Raw genomic sequence first — 21,730 nt, 5'->3', positions numbered from 1 at the left:
ATCATCATCTGAGCCTTCAGGAAGTCGTAGTAGCAACATCAAAGGTCACAGATCACCATAACAAGTATAATAGTGAAAAAGTTTGAAATATTGTGAAAATTACCAAAATGTGACACAGTGACACGAAGCAAGCAAATGCTGTTGAAAAAATGGCGCCTATGGACTTGTTCAACTAGGGTTTCCACAAACCTTCAATTTGTAAATACCGCACTATCTGTGAAGCGCAGTAAAGCGAAAAAAAATGAGATCTGCCTGTAGCAGCTATAGACAGGACACATTTACATTTAATCTACATTATTAACATTTCCTCCATTACTTTCTTAAGGCTAGACCGGGGGTCGGCAAGTTTCTTCTGTAAGGAGCAAGATAGTAAATGTGTTAGACTTTGCTGGCCATGTAGTTGCATCTACTCAACTGCTCTTGGGATGTGAAAGCAGCCACAGATATGGAAATGAGTGGGCCTGGCTGTATTGCAATAAAGTTTATTTACAGAAATGGAGGGCTGGATTTGGCCCGTGGCCAACTGCTGGTCTAGACAGTCAACAGAACAGTAAATCAAAACCTGATTTATCACACTTACCTATTTCTGTGGTGTAAATACTCCTACCAGGGCTGATTTCAAGCTACCAGTGTGATGTCACTGAATGCAGAGTTGAACAGAAATGCACAGTAGCATGCCATTATATATTATATATTTCTACCATATTTCTACAGCTGTAAAGATTCTCAAGATCATAGATAATAGCAAAAGGTAGTAAAAATTAGAAAGTGATGAGTTTGAGCATTTTTCACCTTTGCTTTTATCTTTTATTTTTTTAAAATTTATTTTTTATTTATTTATTTTTGGCTGGGTTGGGTCTTCGTTGCTGCATGCAGGCTTTCTCTAGTTGCGGTGAGCGGGGGCTACTCTTCATTGCAGTGCGTGGGCTTCTCATTGCGGTGGCTTCTCTTGTTGTGGAGCACGGGCTCTAGGTGCTTGGGCTTTGGTAGTTGTGGCACGTGGGCTCAGTAGTTGCGGTGCACGGGCTTAGTTGCTCTGTGGTATGTGGGATCTTCCCGGACCAGGGCTCGAACCCGTGTCCCCTGCTTTGGCAGGTGGATTCTTAACCACTTTGCCACCAGGGAAGCCCCTCACCTTTGTTTTTAATATCATTAACTTAATGAAGTTGGTATACTTTAATTTTTAATGATGGCATTGCTTAACAACCAGCCAACCAAGTTCCTAAAAACGTCATAGGCTTTTGTAAGCCCTCAGAGTCGGTTCCAGCATGCTTCTGTTAATGTTGGATGGGAGTAAGTGTGTGGAGAAAAGTAAACAGTGTGGGCCGGAAAGGGAGAACAAAGGTAGAAGCTTTGCTGTATTAAAAAGGATGGAATGGGACCATTTCACCGACAAGATGAGATTTGAGGAGAGACCTGGAGGAGGTGAGGGAAGGGGGGAAGGAGTGGCGTCAGGAGATGAGGGCGGAGGCGGAGTCGTGGTGAAGGGCTGGGGACAGATCATGGGAGATTTTAACAGCTCAGGCTGCTCTGAGTAATCTGCCCAGCTGGCTGCATCTGAATAATCAGAAGAGCTTGTGAGATAGAGCTTCTTGGGCACTACCTCACTCAGTCAGCCAGTCTGGTACCTAACCCAGTGTGGGAACCAAATCCACACCATACCCGGGCGGAGGGGTGTGCGTGCATCTGGGGTGCTTAGCTCTGCCTTTTAGGGGTGATGGACCAAGACCAGACTACTGAACAGCTTCTTACATGTACATGCCCTTTATTATTAGGGCAAAGATAAGCGGGTGGTAAAACACACTGTGGACCAGGGAAGAAACCGAGGAGGTGACTTGGGAAGGAAGGCACAGAGCACACCCCCGCCCCCTCCCTCTGTCTGCCTCAGCACTCTCCGTGTCTCCTCTGCTTCCCTCTCCCTGCGCGATTTCAGCTCTTCCTGGACCCTGCTGGACTCTGGTGGGCTGCATCAGGGTCATCTATCCCCGCCACTCAGCACCTGGGCACCAAGGGCTGGGGCCCCGCTGGGCGCTCCCCACTGAGGATGGCACACAGGCCCAGGGGAGAGGTCCTTCTAGAATATGGGTTCCTCAAGGGCAGGGACTTTTGGCTGTTCTCTTCATTGCTAACCCCTCAGAGCCTAGAATAGTGCCTGACTGACAATAGGTACCCACTAAGTATTTCGTGAAAAAGTGACATAAATGGCATTACCTATGATAAGGGTTGGGGGGCGGGCGCTGCTGGAACACAGAGGAGCAGTGTGTGGAGGCCAGGGAAGTCTTCACAGAGATGGTGACGAGGAACAAAGGAGAAGTATGGTCTCCAGGCAGAGGGCTGTGGGGTGGGCAGGACACTCTCAAAAGACGGGATTTTAAAAGTACAGGTGTGGGAGGGAATTATGAACTGGTGTATGTGCTGGAGTGGAAAGTAGGAGCCCAGAGTGGCAGTGACCAAACCTGGAAGAGTGAGCGAAACACAGACTGCTAAGGGCTCGATCACACGCTGAGGGACTTGGAGTTTGTCCTGAGGGTCAGAGCATCCTGGGAGCGTTCCAGCAACCGAGGCAACGGGGCTTGATTGAGCTCCAGGGGCTGGCCCAGCGCCTCCGCCGTTCTGTTCTAGTCTGTTCTTTTCATCGTCACTCACTTCCCTCCCTTTGGAAGCTTAGGGAGTTCATCCCCAAGGGGGCAGGGCATTCTCCCTGACCAGACATTGTACCCCAGCAATGGCTCCTAAAGCAAATTCCCATATTCTGTCTTGTTTGTCTCTTCCGTTTACACAGGAATAACCATTTATGGGAATAGCGACACCCAAGGACACACAGCTGGTCAGCCTTTTGGACCAAATCCAAGGCACTTGAGTGAGAAACCACCACTCTGTTTTTCTCAGTTGTGGTAAATACACGTAACAAAATTTACCATCTTAAACATTTTAAGTGGGCAGTTCAGTAGTGTTCAGTACATTCACATTGTTGTGTAACCATCACCACCATCCATCTCCAGAACTCTTTTCATCTTGCAAAACTGAAACTCAATACTAAATAACAACTCCCCATTCCCTACTCCCCCTCAGCCCTGGCAACCACCCTTCTACCTTCTGTCTCTATGAATTTGACTGCTCTAGGGACCTCATGTGAATGGAATCATACAATATTTGTCTTGCTGTGATGGCTTATTTCACTTAGCATAATGTCCTCAAGGTTCATCATGTTATAGCAGAATTCCCTTCCTTTAAGGCTGAATAATATTCTGTTGTACGTATAGACCATATTTTGTTTATCTACTCATCCATTGGTGGGCACTTGGGTTGCTTCCGCCTTTTTGGCTACTGTGAATAATGCTGCTATGAACATGGGTGTACAAATATCTCTCTTTTTTTATTTTTTTAAAAAAATTTATTTATTTTATTTATTTATTTTGGTTGTGTTGGGTCTTCATTGCTACGCGCGGGCTTTCTCTAGTTGCGGCGAGCGGGGGCTACTCTTCGTTGCAGTGCACGGGCTTCACATGCAGTGGCTTCTCTTGTTGCGGAGCACGGGCTCTAGGCGTGCGGGCTTCAGTAGTTGTGGCACATGGGCTCTAGAGCGCAGGCTCAGTAGTTGTGGCGCACGGGCTTAGTTGCTCTGAGGCATGTGGGATCTTCCCGGGCCAGGGCTTGAACCCGTGTCCCCTGCATTGGCAGGCGGGTTCTTAACCACTGAGCCACCAGGGAAGTCCCCCATCTCCATTTCTATATTTTTATTATTTCAGGAATGTTATATATATGAAATCATACAGTATGTAACATTGCAAGCTTGGCTTTTTTTGTACTCAGAATAATGCCCTTGATATCCATCCAGTTGTGTGTATCAATAATTTGTTGCTTTTTTGCCGAGTATTATTCCACAGTATGGATGTACCACAATTTGTTTAACCATTCACCCACTGAAGAACATGTGGGTTGTTTCTCATTTAGGGCTATTACAAATAAAGCTGACATGAACACTCATGGTCAGGTTTAACATGGACATAGTTTTAATTTCTCTGTAATCAATGCCAAGGAGTATGATTGCTAGATTATATGGTAAGTATATGTTTAGTTTTCTAAGAAACCGCCGAACTATTTTCCAGAGTGACTATATCATTTTACATTCCACCAGCAATGTTTGAATGATCTAGCTTCTTTGCATCCTGACCTGCTTTTAGTATGGTCACTAATTTTTAATTAAATGGTATAAAATAGATGTGTAGTGATATCTCATCATGCTTTTAATTTGCATTTCCCTACTGGCTATTGATGTTGAGCATATTTTAATGTGTTTATTTGCCATCTCTATATCCTCTTTGGTGAAATATCTGTTCATATCTTTTGCTCATTTTCTAATTGGATTGTTTGTTTTTTTACTGTTGAGTTTTGAGAGTTCTTTATATATTCTAGATACGAGTCCTTTGTAAGATGTGTGACTTGCAAATATTTTCTTCCCACATCTGTATACCTTTAATTTCCTTTTCTTATTTTATTGTTCTGGCTATGACTTCCAGTACCATTTTGAATAAAAGTGGTGAGAGCAGACATCCTTGCCTTGTTCTTGATGCTAAGGGGAAAACATCTTATCTTTCACCATTAAGTATGATGTTAGCTGTAGGTTTTCTCTAGGTGGTCTTTATCAAGTTCAAAGTTACCCTCTATTCTTAGTTTGTTGAGTTTTTATCATGAATAGCCATTGAATTTTATGATTTTTCTGCATCAGTTGATATGATCCTGTGATTTTTTTCTTTTGTTAATTATTATGGTTGATTACATTAACTGACTTGAATATTGAACTAGGCTTGCATCTCTGAATAAACCTCACTTGGTTTTGGTGTTTAATTCTTTTTATGTTTGCTAGACTCAATTTGCTCATATTTTGTTGAAGATTTTTATGTCTATTTTTATGATGGATATAGGTCCTTTTATATGGTACCTGTACTACCCTTGAACTGGTATAGTTTGAGAGTGGACTTAAATTAGTTGTAAACATATGCTACAGACTAGGGAAACAGCTAAAAATTTTTAAAAAGAAGTACAATTTATAAGCTAAGGAAGGAGAGGAAAATAGAATTTTATAAAATGCTTAATTAAAACAAAAGAAGCAGAAAAAGAGGGAAAGAAAGAAAAAGAAACAAAGAACAAGTACAACAAATAGAAAAGTTATAAACATGGTAGATGTTTATACTAATTATATCAGTAATCACTTTGTGACTGGCCTAAATATTAAATATTGAAGGACTGAGGCTGTCAGAGTAGATAAAAAAAATAAGACCCAACTATATACTGTCTTTAAAAAATACCACTTTAAATAAAAAGACACAGATAGTTTAAAAGCAAAGGGATGGAGAAAGATGTGCCATACTAACACCAATCAAAAAAAAAAAAAAAAAGCTGGAGTAGCTATCTTAATTTCAGAGAAAGCAGACTTCAGAACAAGGAACATTATCGGTGCTGAAGGGCATTAAATAATAATAAAGGAGTCCATTCTCCATGAAGACAAACAATCTTTAATGTGTGTGTCCCTAACAACAGAGTGTCAAAATATGTGAGGTAAAAACTGGTGGAACTCCGGGGACTTCCCTGGTGGTCCAGTGGCTGACTCCGTGCTCCCAATGCAGAGAGCCCAGGTTTGATCCCTGGTCAGGGAACTAGATCGCACATGCCACAACCAAGATTTCTCATGCTGCAACTAAAAGATCCCGCATGCTGCAATGAAGATCTGCACGTGGCAATGAAGATCCCGTGAGCCGCAACTAAGACCCGGTGCAGATAAATAAATAAATAAATAAATATTTTTTAAAAAACACCCCAAAAAACTGGTGGAACGCCATAGAGAAATAGATAAATCCACTATTACAGTTGGAGACTTCAACACCACTCTTTCAATACTTGGTAAATCAAGCAGGCAGAAAATCAGTGAGGATATAGTTGAACACCACCATCAGTCAACTTGATCTAATTGGCTTTTATACTATAAAATTCTATAAAATTTATAGAATACTTCATCCAAGAACAGCAGAATACCCATTCTTTTCAAGCTCATATGGAACGTTCAAGATAAACCACATTCTGGGCCATAAAGCCTACCTGATCAGATTTTTAAAAGTAGGAATCATACAAAGTGTATTCTCAAGCCAAAATGGAAACAAACTAGAGACCAATAACAGATAGCTGGAAATTCCAAGATATTTGGAGATTAAACAACACACTACTAAGTAACACATGGATCAAAGAAGAAATCTCAAGATAAATTTAAAAATATTTTGAACAATATGAACATACAGCTTATCAAAATTTGTGGGATGCAGTGAAAACAGTGCTTAGAGGGAAATTGATAGCACTAAATGCGTATATTAGAAAAGAAGAAAGATCAGAAATCAATCTAAGCTTTCACCTTATAAAACTAGAGAAAGAAGAGCAATTTAAGCCTAAAGCAAGCAAAATAAAAGAAGTAATAAAAATTAGAGGAGAAGTCAATGAAATTGAAAATAGGAAAACAATAGAGAAAATCAATGAAACCAAAAACGGATCCTTTGGAAAAATAAATAAAATTGACAGACCTCTGGCCAGACTAACCAAGAAAAAAAAGAAGACATAAATTACCAATATTAGAAATTTAAGGGAGTTCCCTGGTGCCCCAGTGGTTAAGAATACACCTTCCAATGCAGGGGACCCAGGTTCGATTCCTGGTCAGGGAACTAAGATCCCACGTGCCACGGGGCAACTAAGCCAGTGCGCTCTAGAGCCAGCGCACATGGCAGCGAACATCCTGAGTGCGGCAACTAAGACCCGACGCAGTCAAATAAATAAATAAATAAATATATTTTTTTAAAAGAATTTTTTTAAATTTTATTTTTATTTTAAATAAATTTTTTATTTTATTTTATTTATTTTTTAAATAAATATTTAAAAAAAGAAATTTAAGAGGGGCCATCACCACTGATCTCAGGGACATCTAAAGGATAATAAAGGAACATCGTGAATAACTCTATGCCCTCAAATCTGTTAACTTAGATGAAATGTGTCTATTGTGTTTTGTTTTATTTCAGTACTGTCTTTGTCTGGTTTTGGTATCAAGGTAATACTAGCTTTATAAAATAAGTGGAAAAGTGTTCCCTCCTATTCCATTTTCTGAAAAAGATTGTATAAAATTGGTATTAATTCTTCTAAAAATGTTGTGTAGGTTTCTCCAGTGAAACTATCTGGGCCTGGGGATTTCTTTTTCAAGAATTTTGTGTTATTTTGGTGTTTTGTTTTTAATTAACTACAAATTCAATTTCTGTAATAGTTATAGAGTTATTTAAATTATTTCATGTTGGATGAATTTTGGCAGTTTGTACTTTTTGAGGAATTGGTCCTTTTCATCTAAGTTGTCGAATTTATGTGTGTAGAATTGTTCCTATTGGTCCCTTATTATCTTTACAACATCTGCAGAGTCTGTAGGGATATCTTCTGTTGCACTCATGATATTGAGAGTTTAGGTCACTCTCTCTCTTCTTTTTTCTTTGTCAATATTGTCAGAGGTTTGTCAATTTTATTGATCTTTTCAAAAGGGAGAATTCAAAAATAGGGAGGGGGTGTAGGTCTTTGTTAAATTGGGGGAAATTTCAGCCATTATTTCTTTGAATGCTTTTTCAGTTCCACTTCTTTTCCCTCCACTTGAGACTCCAGTGACACAAATGTTAAATCTTTTGTTATTGTCTCACAGGTTGCTGAGGCTCTGTCCTTCCTTTCTCCCTTCCTCCCTCCCTCCCTTCTTTCCTTCCTTCTTCTTTAAAATCTAATTTTCCTTGTTTTTCAGATTGGGTAATTTCTACTGTTCTATCTTCAAATTCACCAATCCTTTCATATGTTATTTTCATTCTTCTATTGAGCCTATCCAGTGAGGGTTTTTTTTTTAAATTTTAAATTAAAAATTAAAAAATTTAAACTAATTTGTGTAAGTTTCATAGGGTTGCTGTAACAAATTACCAGAAACTTGATGGCTTAAAACAACAGAATTTTATTTTCACACAGTACTGGAAGCCAAAAGTCCAAAAATCAAGGTGTTGGTTCCTTCTGGAATCTCCAAGGGAGAATCTGTTCCATGCCTCTTTCCTAGTGTTTGGTGATTGCCAGCGATCCTTGGCATTCCTTGGCTTGAGATCTATCATTCTGATATCTGCCACCATCTTCACATGGTGTTTTCGCCTGTGTGTCTTCTTATAAAGATACCAGTTATTGGACTGAGTGCCCACCCTAATCCAGTACAACCTCACCTTAACTAATTACATCTGCAAAGACCCTATTTCCAAATAAGGTCACAATCTGTGGTGTTAGGTAGTCATGAATTTTTGGAGGACACTATTCGACCCAGTACAGTTACTTTTTCTTCAGTTCTAATATTTCTATGTGGTTCTTCTTTGTATCTTCTATTTGCTTCCCTGAGATTTTTATTTTTTCATTTATTGGGTTGGCCAAAAAGTTCATTTGTGTTTTTCCATAACATCTTTTTGGCCAATCCAGTATTTCAAAAAGTTTGCAATTGCTTGTTTTTTTTTTTTTTTTAAATAAATAAATTTATTATTTATTTATTTTTGGCTGCGTTGGGTCTTTGTTGCCGTGCGCGGGCTTTCTCTAGTTGCGGCGAGCGGGGGCTACTCTTCGTTGCAGTGCGCAGGCTTCTCATTGCGGTGTCTTCTCTTGTTGCGGAGCACGGGATCTAGGCTCACAGGCTTCAGTAGTTGTGGCTCGCGGGCTCTAGAGCGCAGGCTCAGTAGTTGTGGTGCACGGGCTAAGCTGCTCTGCAGCATGTGGGATCTTCCCGGACCAGGGCTTGAACCCGTGTCCCCTGAATTGGCAGGTGGACTCTTAACCACTGTGCCACCAGGGAAGTCCTGCAATTGCTTGATGAAGCATTTTTATAATGACTGTTTTTAAATCCCTGTCAGGTAATTCCAACAGCACTGTGATCCACTAGCATCTGTTGATTGTCTTTACTTGTCCAAGTTCAGATTTTCCTGGTTCTTGGTATGGTGAATTATTTTCATTTATGACCTGGATATTTCAGAAATTATGTGGTGAGACTCTGGATCTCATTTAACTCTTCTGTATTGGTAGGCCTCTACTGTCCTGGGCCAGTGAGATAGGGGCACCAACTCTTTACCACCAGGTGGGCGTGCAGAAAGTCCAGGCTGCCCACATGGCCCCCACTGGCACCACCCTGTAGGGGGAGGGGAGGGTTGGAAGGTTGGTTGCCTCATTACTGCTGGGCGGAGGTGGGCCTCCAGGCTCCACACTTGGCCACCTTTACATTGAGGGGAGGGAGCGGTGCCTCCTTACTGTTGGGTGGGGAGGGCAGCCTGCCTCCCCACATGGCCTCCACTGACATCATGGAAACTGTGGGGAGGGGTACTTGTTACTGCTGGGCAGTGATGAAGCCCAGGCTCCCCATTCCGCCTCCTCTCACATAACGCCATCTGGAGGTGAGAGGGAGAGGTGCCTTGTTACCACGAGACAAAGACTGGGAGTGAGGTTTTTCCTCTAGTATTTTGCTGGAGGGGGCACTTCATGTCAAAAGATTTCTGTCTTGCTAGGGTGCCTCTTTCCCAGTCCTTTGACAAGAGAGAACAGGCTTTTCATGGGGGGGATTTTTGTCTGTGCCTGTTTGGCTTCTCCAGACCCCTAGCAAAAAGAAAACCCAGGGACTCACTGCTGTGTCATTTGTGTTCTCGGGTTCCTAGCTGGTCTGCCAACTATGTTTACGTTTGTTTTATATATATATATATAATGCCCAGCATGTTAAGCTGCACTTAGTGGGAGGGAAAGAGAGGAAGGCATCTACTCCATCTTGTTCAGAACTAAAAATCTTTTTTTCATGTTATACACTCTTTATCCCTCTAAGTCCAAGTGGAGATGTTTCTGGATATAGAATCCTTTTAAGAACTTGTGGGTCACTCTGAATCTTATTCAGATCCACACTATTAGACAAAAGCCATGCCCCAAATTTCTCTGAGATAAGCCCTTTTCTCTATTAGGCTTCTGCTGAATTGGCTAAGGGGCAACACCCTTAAGCTTTCTAGAATCCTTCTTGCTTGATTCAAAGGATCTGTGAGGCACACCCATCATTTCTTTAGAGGTCTTTTATCTGACTGAAGACTACTCTAATGCATTGTCTTGAATCTTCCTGAGATGCAAACAAAAGATTTGATAGTCACATTCTCGGACCATGTTCTTCTGGTAATGCTCTGGATTTGAGCTTTGCTAGGAAACCTTTTTTTTTTTTAATTAATTTTTATTGGAGTAGAGTTGCTTTACAATGTTGTGTTAGTTTCTACTGTACAGCAAAACGAATCAGCTCTACATATACATATATCCCCTCTTTTTTCAATTTAGGAAACCATTTTTTTAACTTTACTATCATTTGCCATTTAGAGAGAGTGAGAATTTTCTACCGTGAAGTCCTGGCTCCTTCATAGTTAACAGTCCTTCCTCTTAGTTCAGGATTTCTCAACCTCAGCACTACTGACATTTCAGGCAGGATAATTCTTTTTCGTGGAGAGGGAGGTGGTGGGTGGTAAGAGGGTTTTGTCTTGCGCATTATAAAATGTTTAGCAGCATCCCTGGCCTCTACTAATTAGATGCCAGTAGCAACCTCTCCAGATTTTTTTTTTTTTTTGGCCTTGCCATGCAGCATGTGGGATCTTAGTTCCCTGACCAGGGATCTAACCCTGAATTGGAACCACGGAGTCTTAACCACTGGGCCGGCCAGGGAAGTCCCCTCTCCAGTTTTGACAACCAGAAATGTCTCCAGACATTGCCAAATGTCCCTACACACACACACACACACACACACACACCCGCGCTCCTCCCCTCCCCGCCTCCCCGCCCCAGGCGCCATCACTCTCATTTGAGAACTACTGCTTTAGTACTGCTTTAGTTTCTCTCTCCCCTCTTGCGTTTTACTATAAGGAGCAAGAAGACACCAGGTGGCCCCTTCAACACTTGATTTGGAAATATCCTTAGCCAGATCCCAACTCATTGGGCACGTTTTCTGCTTTCCACTTTACCACAGGCAACAGGGTTGCTAAACTGCCACAGCATAACAGGAATTCCTCTTTCCCCAGTTCCCAGTAGTGTTTACCTGACTTTCCTGTATACCCTGGCTGCAATCTTATCAAAGGCACGAGGCTTCTATTAAGAGCTTTTTCAAGGCATTTTGGGCTTTGAGTACACTCTTCCCAAGTCTATGGCCAGTCCACTGCCAGTCCCATATTTCAGAGTGCTGTGATAGTGGCACCCTGTTCCATACCAAAATCCCTATGTGTTATCTATTGCTGCGTAGCAAATCATCCCCAAATTTAGCAGTTTAAAAAAAAGAAGTATTATCAACTCAAAGGTTTTGAGCATCAGGAATCCAGGACTGCTGTAGCTGGATGGTTCTGCCGCAGTCTCTCCCGAGGTTGCAGTCAAGCTGCTGGCCTGGGCTGCAGTCATTCCAAAGGCTCTACTGGGGCCAGTGAATCTGTTTCCATGATCACTCATGGGGTTGCTGGCTGGCCTCTGATCTTCACTGGCTGTTGGCTGGAACTTTCAGTTCCTTGGTACATGGGCCTCTCTGTAGGGCTGCAGACAACATAATAGCCTGCTTCCCCCAGAGTGAGTGATCCAAGCAATAGAGAGAACACACACCCAAGATGGAAGCGCTGGGTTTTCCAATTTTTTTAATCCTAATTTTGGACGTGATGTACCATCATCTGCCATGCCTTATTGACCACATAAAGTAACCTTGATACAGTGCAGAAGAGGACGACGCAAAAGTATGAATAAACAGAAGGCAAGGAACATTGGGAGCTTTTTTGGTGGCTGGTTGCCTCATTTCAATTTTATTCAATCAAGATATTTCTCTAATTTCCTTTTGGACTTCATCTTTGACTCATGGGTTATTTGGAAGTGTTGTGTTTTATTTCCAAGTATTGGGGTGTTTTCCAGATCTCTTTCTGTTTTTATTTATATTTTCATTCTTTTATAGTCATAAAACATATTTTGTATGATTTAAATTCTTTTAAATTTGTTGAGGTTTGTTTCATGGCCCAGAAGATGTATCTTGGTGAATGTTTTATGTGCAGTTGAAAAGAATGTTTAGTCTGCTGGTAAAGTGCTATAAAAATGTCAATCAGAACAAGCTAGTTGGTAGTGTTCAGGTTTTCTGTATCCTTAGTTTTATTTTCTACTTGTTTTATTGATTACTGAGAGAGAAGTGCTGAATCCTCTAACTGTATTATGGATTTTTCTCTTTCTTATTTTAGGTCTATTTTTATCTTGTGTTTTTGAAGCTCTGTTAATAGATGTACACATACACATTTATGATTGTTAAGTCTTCTTGGTGAAATGAACAACCTTTTATCGTTATGTAATGTCCCTCTTCATCCCTGGTAATAGTCCTTCTTTCGAAGTCTACTTTTTCTGATATTAATATCACTACTCCAATTTACTTTGATTAGTGTTTGCATGGTATATCTTATTCCATCCATTTACTTTTGACTCATATATTTCCTTATAGTTAAACTGGGTTTCTTGTAGACAGCATATTATTGCCTCTTGCTTTTTTTTCCCCAGTCTACTAACCTGTCTTTTAATTGGTTGCTATTCATTCACACAATTGGATGAAAATCTTCCATCGCACTATTTGTTTTCTATTTTTTCATCTGTGCTTTTTTTTTGTTTTTCCTCTTTTCCCCCCTTACTTTGGATTAATTGATTATGTTTTGTCAGAGAAAAACCTCATGGGTACCAAAAGGAGACAATAAGACTTACTGCATCCAATCAAGACAGTTTATTACTCATAGAACATCAAACAACATGAACATCAGCATAGTTTTGTGTTGATTCCTTCAGCCTGAAGTTCAACAAGTGATACAGTGGTCCCAGATGCATGGTACACACACAGTGGCTTTGCATCATGGCTGAGGAACCCAGGCCCAGCACTTTTATAGCAAGCAGTCAGCAAGCCTGCCTTTGTCTGAGAAAGACCTGGTTTTATTTCTCAGAGCTGCCAGCTGTATTAATCCTGAGCAAGGGCCCAGGTGAAAGAGAAGTCAGATCCTTGCAATCTTGATATGTTGAACACAAAGAGGCCCAGGGACGATGCTTCCCAATACTTTTATGACTCTATTTTGTCTCCACTATTGGCTTGTTATTTATACCTCTTTAAACATTTTTTTAGTGGTTTCCCTTGCATTTACAATATATATCTTCAATTAGTCATAGTCAATCTTCAAATAATATTATACCACTTCTTATATAGCAGAAGGACTCTTTCACAGTGTGTTTCTAATTCCCATCATTTTTACTACTGTGATTGTCATACATTTTACTTTAATATATGCTCTACACCCACCATGTATTGCTACTCTTTTGCTTTAGACAATTATCTTTTTTTTAAATAAATTTATTTATTTTTAAAATTTATTTTATTTTTGTCTGTGTTGGGTCTTCGTTGCTGCGTGCGGGCTTTCTCTAGTTGCAGCGAGTGGGGGCCACTCTTTGTTGTGGTGCACAGGCTTCTCATTGCGGTGGCTTCTCTTGTTGTGGAGCACAGGCTCCAGACGTGCAGGCTCAGTAGTTGTGGCTCACGGGCCTAGTTGCTCTGCGGCATGTGGGATCTTCCCGGACCAGGGCTCGAACCCGTGTCCCCTGCATTGGCAGGCAGATTCTCAACCACTGCGCCACCAGGGAAGCCCACTGTAATTCTTATCTTTGTTCCTCTGTAGGTACTGTGTCGTTTTCCTCTTGATGCCGTCAAGATTTTCTCTTTATCTTGGGTTTTCAACAGTTTGAATATGATAGATCATATTTTGTGTGTGTGTGTGTGTTTGTTGGTATTTAATGTTTTTTTTTTTTGATTCTGTGATTTTCTTGGCTCTGTGGTTCTTTCATTATTTTTGGAAAATTGTTGACCATTATTTCTACAAATGTGTGTGTGTGTGTGTGTTTCTATCTCTATCTCTTTCTCTTTCTGGGATTCAAATTATGCACATGATAGCTTTGGATCTTCTGGGTGTTTTGTTCTGTTTTGTTTCACTCTTTTTTTTCTCTTTCTGTTTCAGTTTGGGTAGTCTCTGTTGACCTATCTTCAAGTTCACTGATTCTTTCCTCAGCTGTGTTGAGTTTACTGATGAGGCTGTCAAAGGCATTCTTCATCTCTGTTACAGGTTTTTAAAATTTCTAGCATTTTCCATATGACTCCTTTTTATAGTCCCCATCTCTCTGCTAAAACTCCCCTTCTGTTTATGCATGTTGTCCATATTTTCCAACAGAGCCTTTCACATATTGTTATAGTTGCTTTAAATTTTCTGGCAGATAACTCCAGAGAGTTTATCTGGTTCTGTTGATTGCTTTGTCTCTTGACAATAGGGTTTTTTGTTTTTCTTAAACTGCTTTTGATGTGTGTGTTGTAATTTTTGATTCCTGGACATAATGTGTAGAACAGTAGAGGCTGAGGTCAAAATGATTTTTGCCTGGAAATTGTCATATCTCTTCTTTTCTTAGGCCATTAGTGTTGAGAATTGAGCCAATCTTGTCAGGAGTTGAACAAAGTTTGGTTCTGTTCTTTCTATGATTACTTTTAGTGTCTGTGACTCCCAAGGATTCTATACTCTCATGCTAGCCACACCTGGCCTTTAGCAATAAAAAGTGTAGCTGAACTCTTCTTACCTGTTTGCATGGAAACCTTGCCTTCCTCCTACTTAAGAGGTGTGCCAGTGCCTACATCCTATTTCTTCTTGGAGGTGCCTGTCCTTCTTTGGAATTCAGGTTAATTAGTTGCTCTGCAGCCTTAGCTCGCTGATGGGTTTGACAAAAGTAATAATTTTATAATTACCTAACAGTTTAAAAAAATTGTTATTAGGGTGGTAATGATGCTCTTCCCAGCTTTTGGCATCCTAGATGGAACGCAGAAGTCTAAGCCATCTACTTTTTCACCGATCCTTTCAACTCCTTTTGCCATCCACCCTTGGGTCTGCTGCCTGGGCCTTTCTCTTGGCTGATACCCTTCCAGCTTAGCCCTGTGAATTATTTCTAACTTGGATGCTTTTTCCCCTTCCACCCTTGTATGTGGCAAATATCTGGCAAAGGGACAGAGAGGTTCCTGATCTGTCACCATCTTGGGGACGGCTCAAAATAATCCATGCAGTCCTGTTCCCAGGGATACGCCTGAAAAGGGGGGAGGTGACTTTGGGAGCTGAGCTCTCATCCACTGTACTTTTGACTTGGCCTCATTCCTCTGTGCTAGAAAACGGGACCAAGTATCTACTCCATCCATTAATGAGGAATAAGAATCAGACTGACCAAAACATTTCTCGGAAGATGAAAACTGCAACGGGATAAAAGCAGAGCAGGCTGGGAGCCATGGTTATAAGCACAGTCTCTGGAAGCAGCCTACTTGGGTTTGAATTTCTGCTCCATCACTTAGTTGCTGTAAGGCCTTGGACAAGTTCCTTCACCACTCTATATCTCAGTTTCTGTATCTGTAAAATGGAAGTAAAAATAGTATTTACCTCACAGGATTATTAAGAGGATTAAAAGAGTTAATACATGCAAAGCACTTAGAACAGTGACAGGCACATAATAAGCTCTGTAGAAGGTTAGAGCCTACTTTCTATAATTTCAGAAATTCGTGGAAGAAAGCAGTTTCCTCCCTTTCTCAGAACCGATTACAGTCAAAACAACTAGTGTTTATTGTTTATTGAGCATCTCCAGAGTGCCCAAGTCCTGTACTAAGCATTTTATATGAATTATCTCATAGGAGGAGGGGATTAATTATTCCTACCTAATAGGCAAAGAAATCAAGGATCAGAGAAATTGTTTACACAGCTGGCTAGACACCAGAGCTAGGTTTACCACCCAAGAGGGCCTGACTCCCAGGTCTGTGCTCCTAACCACTGCACTTTTTGCCTCCCACAAACTGGTTTCCTTGCTTGTAAAATAATGGGAAAGCTGCTTGCTGTACTTATCTCACAGGATTGTTTAGGGATCTCAGTAACAATAGACGAGGCAGAGCTTTAGGTATTTGTACTGAGTGCTGGTCCCCTGACAGGGAAGCCTGAATATGTCCGGACTTTTCACACCTCTGTCCCTCTGTACATGCCCTTCCCCCTCTTCTCTGCTTGTTGAACCCATTTCTTTAAGACTCAGCTCAGATATCAGCACCCGGATTTCATTCTAACAAAGGAGGGATTTAAGCAGGGGTGGCACATCGGACCTGCGGTTTTGAAATGACTGATGTGGGGTTCCGTGGTTAGCACTCTCGAGTCTACAGTGACGACTAACTGCTGTGGGGATGGAGCGCAGCAGGACCAGAGTACAAGAAAACCAGAGAGAAGGTTTCCGTAGGAGCCAAGGGAGAGATGGTGGTGGAAACGGAGAGGAACGGTGGATTGGAAAGATATTTAGGAAAGAGAATCGACAGTTAATGGAGATGTGTTTTAATGTGGGCAGCGAAGGACAGGGAGATGCCAAGGATGACTCCTAGTTTCCGGCTTGCTCGCGGATGTTTGTTGAATGAACGATCGAGTGACCCCACGGCAGAAGCATCTCCGACAGACGCCCCCCAACCCCCCGCAACCCCGCGGTTTCTGGAGCTACATACGGGCACAGGGTGGAAGGGAGGAGGAGGAGAATGAGCACAGAGCCTCGGTCCAGGAGACTTCTGGCCCTGGTCTGAGCCAGGAGCCACTGCGAGAGGGGCAAGCGTTTCCCCTCTGGGTCCACAGTTTCCGCTTCGCTCCTCCACCCCCGCCAGCCGGGACGCGCAGCGCCCCTCTTGGCACCCCGGAGGAGTTGGCTCCCCGCCGGCGTCCACCCCCCAACCCGCCCCGTCCCCGCGCCCACCCCGCCCAGTGCGCTGGAAGGCTGGACGGCGGCCCTGTCCATCCCGGAGCCGGGAACCGGGGGCTGCGGGGTGAGTCCCAGGGTCAGGGGGCCTCCGCCGCAGTGCACCTGCCCTGATGGGCGGCAGCGAGTCCCCAGCCCCTCTGACCCTGCATACGCCTTTTCGAGAGGTGCGCGCCTAAGTGTGCCGAGCGTGGCCGAGGGTGCTGGGTAGTCCGGGTGCCGGCGCGTGGAGCTTGCGTCGGGGTTGCCCGGGAGTCGGGGAGCAGCCGGGCGCAGGGGCCGAGAGCCCGCGTATCCCCGCTGCGGGTCCGCGCGGGCGGGCGGGGCGCAGCAAGTGTATGGGAGCGCGCGGAGCCGGGCGGAGCGCCGAGGGGCCCGACGGGTCGCGGGGAGGAGGGATGCGAGCCGGGAACTTTTTGCCCGCCCTGGAACTACGAACGATCGCGCCCGCAGGGGCTCCTTGCGGCCGCCGGGCGACCGGCAGAAGCGTGTGTGCCCGCCGCCGCCCCTCCCCCACTTCCGCCTCCCGCCTCTTCCTCGTTCCCGGCTCCCAAGGCCCGTTGGTCCCGGGGGAGACCCGGAGGCGCAGCCCCACCCCGGCCGGCGCGGCCCGCTACCACGCCCCCGCCGCCGTCGCGCCGGAGCGGACAGCCTGAGTCAGCGGGGGCTCTGGGCGCGGCAGGTAGGGGCTCCGCCGGGCGGGCGCAGGTGCAGCGGGAGGCCGGGGGGACCGGAGCGCGAGCGGAACGGCCGGGGGACCCCTCCGCCTTACCCCCCTTCCCCCGCGGTCGCGGCGTGTCCCCTTTTAGGGAATTCTTTCGCTCTCGCTGACTCCGGTGCGGGTGGGGCAGGACGAAGAGGGAGCGCTCCATTCCCCTGGCCGGGCCCCTGGCCGCCTCCGACCCCCCAAATCTCTTCAGCTCTCTCCACCCCTCTCCCCTGCACCTTCAGTTATGTAAACAACCCCCTTCCTCTCCCCGGCGCTTAGCTCCGCACCTCCCCAGGGGGCAGCCCCTCCACTTTCCTGAGGTTGATGGGGTGAGGGGGAAAGAGAGGGGGCGTCCCGGCTCCCGTGGTCCCCTCCAGCTCCCCGACCCCGACCCTCTTTGTCGCCCTTCCCCGCCCGCAGACAGCCCCAGAGGCCCTGGGTATTTTTAGTATTGTGACCTGGGCGGCAGCGCTAAGAGCCTTTCCCAGGAATCGGCGTCAGCGCCTCCCTCCTCCGCTGCCAGCCCCGGCCACATGGTCTCCCCACACTTCCTTGGCCCTGCCTGGCCCACTTGGGTTTGGGTCTCTCGCGGCCCACCCCAGCGCCGGTGCAGCTGGCCAGGGTCTCGGATATGCCGAGTCCAGATGAGGGGGGGAAGGCAGTAGGCGGAGGATGACGATCTGGTCCTCAAGCTTGATACTCCCTTGCCTCGGGTGATGGGCTCAGGAAGGGAATGGAGCGAATCCGAGTGAATGGTGTTCTGGAAAGCTCTCAGCACTGGGGGCCAGAAGGCCTGGTCTGAATTGCACCCTTCTGATTGCTACTCGATGCCTAGTGGGGAGATCAGACAGTGAGAAGTGTCAGAGGAGAGGAGCTCAAGTAAAGAGCTGTGGGGGGCAGAGAAGAGATGATGTCCTCTAAATAGCACGGGGACCAGAGCTTTCCGTTTTCCAGAGCACCTTCACCGGCTGTGTCTTGTGCTGGAGGCAGGTAGGAGGATGATGCCATTTTCAGATGCGGAGACTGAGGCTGGAAAGATGACTTCCTTAGGGACAGAGCCAAGTCTAGAAGTCAAGTCTGTGACTAAAGAGCAGGGTTTGGAGGGGATGCTGGTGGTGGTGGTGGTGGGGTGTGTGTGTGCGCGTGTGTGTGTGTGTAGAGAGGGAGAGTAGGGGAGGGGGTACTTTAGCTTTCGTCTGGGTTTTGAAGAATGGCCAGGAACCAGAGCTGCAGCCTGGAGGAAGGGACCTTCCTCTCTGTCCTCTTCCCCAGCCTTCTGAGGAGAGGCTGGGTCCATTAAGTGGAAAAAGTGCCTCCCCCATTTGAGCTGAACCAGCCCTTCCAACCCCTCTCCGAAGGGCATGATACTGAGACTTGGCCATTGACTGTGTTCCCTGAATACAGAGGAGCCTCTTTTGCTGTGCCTGGAACTGGCATCCCCTTTGTGGAGCTAGGGTCAGCCCCGCCTCTGCGTGAGACTTGAAGTTTGTGGTAATGGACTTTGTTTTAGGAAAGGGGAGGAGGTAGTCAAGTCCAGAGGCCCCAGTGCTGGGATGCTGGCTGCAGGGGGGCTCCCCAAGCCCAGGCCCCCACGGAATCCCCTCTCAACTTCATAGCTGTACTTGCTCTTCCAGGAGCTGACATGGACCCAAATCCGCGGGCAGCCCTGGAGCGCCAGCAGCTCCGCCTTCGGGAGCGGCAGAAATTCTTTGAGGACATTTTACAGCCTGAGACAGAGTTTGTCTTCCCCCTGTCCCACCTGCATCTCGAGTCGCACAGACGTAAGTTCTGAGTCCTGGGGAGAGGGACTAGGGTGGGGCAGGGAGGAAGTCCTATAGGTCCTGAATCTTGGTACCTCCCCCCTGGTTTTCTTGGCCCTCTAAACGTCTATCTCCAGACCTGACATATGTCTCTGACCATCCTATCAGCTCTGGCCTGGCTCCTCCTGACTTGCCCCCTTCTTGATCTGCAGCCCCCATAGGTAGTATCTCATCCATGGAGGTGAATGTGGACACACTTGAGCAAGTGGAATTTATCGACCTTGGGGATCAGGATGGAGCTGACGTGTTCTTGCCTTGCGAAGATCCTCCACCGACCCCCCAGACGTCTGGTATGCCCCTCTACTTTGGGCACTTGGGCACCGGTTAGCCAGAGCCGGATGTCAGGGCTCTGAAGTGAGGTTGCAAGGCTGGACTGGGGAAGTATGCATGTAGGGGCTGGGAGTGGGCGTTTCCACCCATGAAATAGCTGTCTGTTCTGATTTTAGGGAAGTTGACCTTGAGGGAAGCTGGGTTACAGATTCCTAATCCAAAACTCTAGGAAGGCCCAACCCCCTTAGCCTTTGTCAATTTTATATTTGTGAAATTAATGTAGTTAATTAACATAATTAAAATAACATAAAACTATAATTTTTATATTAGACAACTTAAGCAGTTTTAGTCATCTTAATATTAATCTTTATTTAGCACTTTATTAGGTTTCTAATACGGTGCTAAGGTATTTTACATATATTATCTCAGTCCTTACAATGTCCTATTAGGGCAGGTGGGATTATTCCCATCTTATAAAGAAGGACATTAGAGGGACTTCCCTGGTGGTCCAGTGGTCAAGACTCCAAGCTTCCAATGCAAGGGGCTTGCGTTCGATCCCTGGTCAGGAAACTAAGTTCCCACATGGCATGCGGCCAAAAAAAAAATATATATATATATATAAAAGAGGGACATTAGACTCAGAGAAATTGCTGCCACATAGCCAGAAAGTGGAAAAGCTGGATTCGAACCAGAGCTATCTGACTCCAAAGCCCACATTCTTAACCTATAAGATAGATATTCTCTTACTTAAAACTGCTATTTATTGGTGGTCTATGTGCCAGACAGTTTATGAGCATTCACAGATTTCATCCTCAAAACCCTCTGGAATGTCGGGGTCCCTTTTTTACAGAGGAGGGGCAGAGTCCTTGAGAGGGAAAGTGACTTGCCCAAAGCTACTCAGTAGCAAGGAAGTGACGTAGGTAGAATTTGAACTCTTGACTTGATTGACCTGACTCTAGAGCCCAGATGTGGTGCAGTGAAGTGGAAGGAACTGGGAGTCAGGAGCCTGGCCGGGTGACTAGTCAAGTCCCTGCTCCCCTCTGGGCCTCAGTGTCTCCTGGCCAGAGCACCTCTAAGAGTCCTCTGAAGCCCTGTTCGTGGCGCTGACGGGCTCTTCTCTCTGGGCAGGGGTGGACGACCGTCCCGAGGAGCCGAACCTGCCAATGCCCACGGCAGACAGGACCACATCCCGCACTTCCTCCTCGTCCTCTGACTCCTCCACCAATCCGCACAGCCCGGATGTCAGTGACGGCGGAGCAGACACGCCCTTGGCACAGTCTGACAAGGAGGAGGATGGGGGAGATGGCGGGGCAGAGCCTGGAGCCTGCAGCTAGCAGTGGGCCCCCACCTACAGACTGATTGAGCTGCCTATTCTCCACTTGAGACCCCAGGCCCAGCCAGAGCGCTTCGGAGAAGACCAGACTCTTTACCTGCAGTAGGCACCAGAGGGAGGAAAGGATGGTGGGTGGTGTACCTTTCTGGAAATTAACCCGCTCCTGCTTTACTGCTAACCTTTCCCTGCTGCAACCTCCCTGGCAGGTTTTGGCTTACTCCTGAGGTAGGGCCTGCAAGTGAGGAGGTGGAAGATGAGATAGGACAAGATGCCACTGCTTTTCTTAGCACTCTTCCCTCCTCCAAACTATCCTGCAGTCTCCTGATAGAGTCTCCTACACCAGTGTCTCTAAATGGACGTGAACTCCTTAACACTCCCGGTGAGATGGTACTCCAGCCATCCTGCTTCCTTACATCCTTTTTGGAACAGGGCACGGTATGAATAATAAACAGATAATAATATGCCAACCATTCCACTTCATCTTTTCACATTGTACAGATATCAAACCCAATACATTTCTGTAGCTCTCTAACCAATACCATATTCCCATGACTCATTTACTCCATTTATTCAAGAAGTAGTTATTTGGAATTAGCTGCAGATTTGGAATACAGTTTTGAACAAGACAGGCTGCCTGCCTTCAGGGAGGAGAAAGTCAAGTAAACACCACAGTTCACAGCATAATAAGTAGCATGCTGAGGAACTGTTCTGTTACCA

At 45.1% G+C, this 21,730-nt stretch overlaps 2 protein-coding genes across 2 annotated transcripts in view; both read left to right on the top strand.

Annotated features, from left to right (window-relative positions):
* Positions 1–19,313, top strand: part of SYS1 (SYS1 golgi trafficking protein) — a 33,489-nt gene extending 14,176 nt beyond the window's left edge. The window contains exon 4 of the mRNA XM_059897159.1: positions 19,225–19,313. Within this exon, the coding sequence (XP_059753142.1) occupies positions 19,225–19,231 (7 nt within the window). The 3' untranslated portion in view covers positions 19,232–19,313. The remainder of the gene's footprint in view (positions 1–19,224) is intronic.
* On the top strand, positions 19,233–21,480 carry DBNDD2 (dysbindin domain containing 2). Its single transcript, XM_059897156.1, has 3 exons — positions 19,233–19,371; positions 19,563–19,700; positions 20,809–21,480. Exons 1-3 carry the CDS (start codon positions 19,233–19,235, stop codon positions 21,012–21,014), a joined length of 483 nt encoding a protein of 160 aa, XP_059753139.1. The 3' UTR covers positions 21,015–21,480.
* The last annotated feature ends 250 nt before the right edge of the window (positions 21,481–21,730 follow it).

The sequence above is a fragment of the Balaenoptera ricei genome, chromosome 15 (genome assembly GCF_028023285.1).
Source record: "Balaenoptera ricei isolate mBalRic1 chromosome 15, mBalRic1.hap2, whole genome shotgun sequence".
Lineage (NCBI taxonomy): Eukaryota > Metazoa > Chordata > Mammalia > Artiodactyla > Balaenopteridae > Balaenoptera > Balaenoptera ricei.
The sequence above is the reverse complement of the archived record's forward strand: the minus strand, read 5'-3'. Positions and strand labels throughout refer to the sequence as shown.

Excerpts from the sequence above, each read along its gene's own strand:
- DBNDD2 (XM_059897156.1), top strand. The coding sequence starts at position 19,233 with ATGGACCCAAATCCGCGGGCAGCCCTGGAGCGCCAGCAGCTCCGCCTT. Across the intron at positions 19,372-19,562 it reads GCATCTCGAGTCGCACAGAC|CCCCCATAGGTAGTATCTCA; the intron begins GTAAGTTCTGAG and ends CTTGATCTGCAG. Across the intron at positions 19,701-20,808 it reads ACCGACCCCCCAGACGTCTG|GGGTGGACGACCGTCCCGAG; the intron begins GTATGCCCCTCT and ends CTCTCTGGGCAG.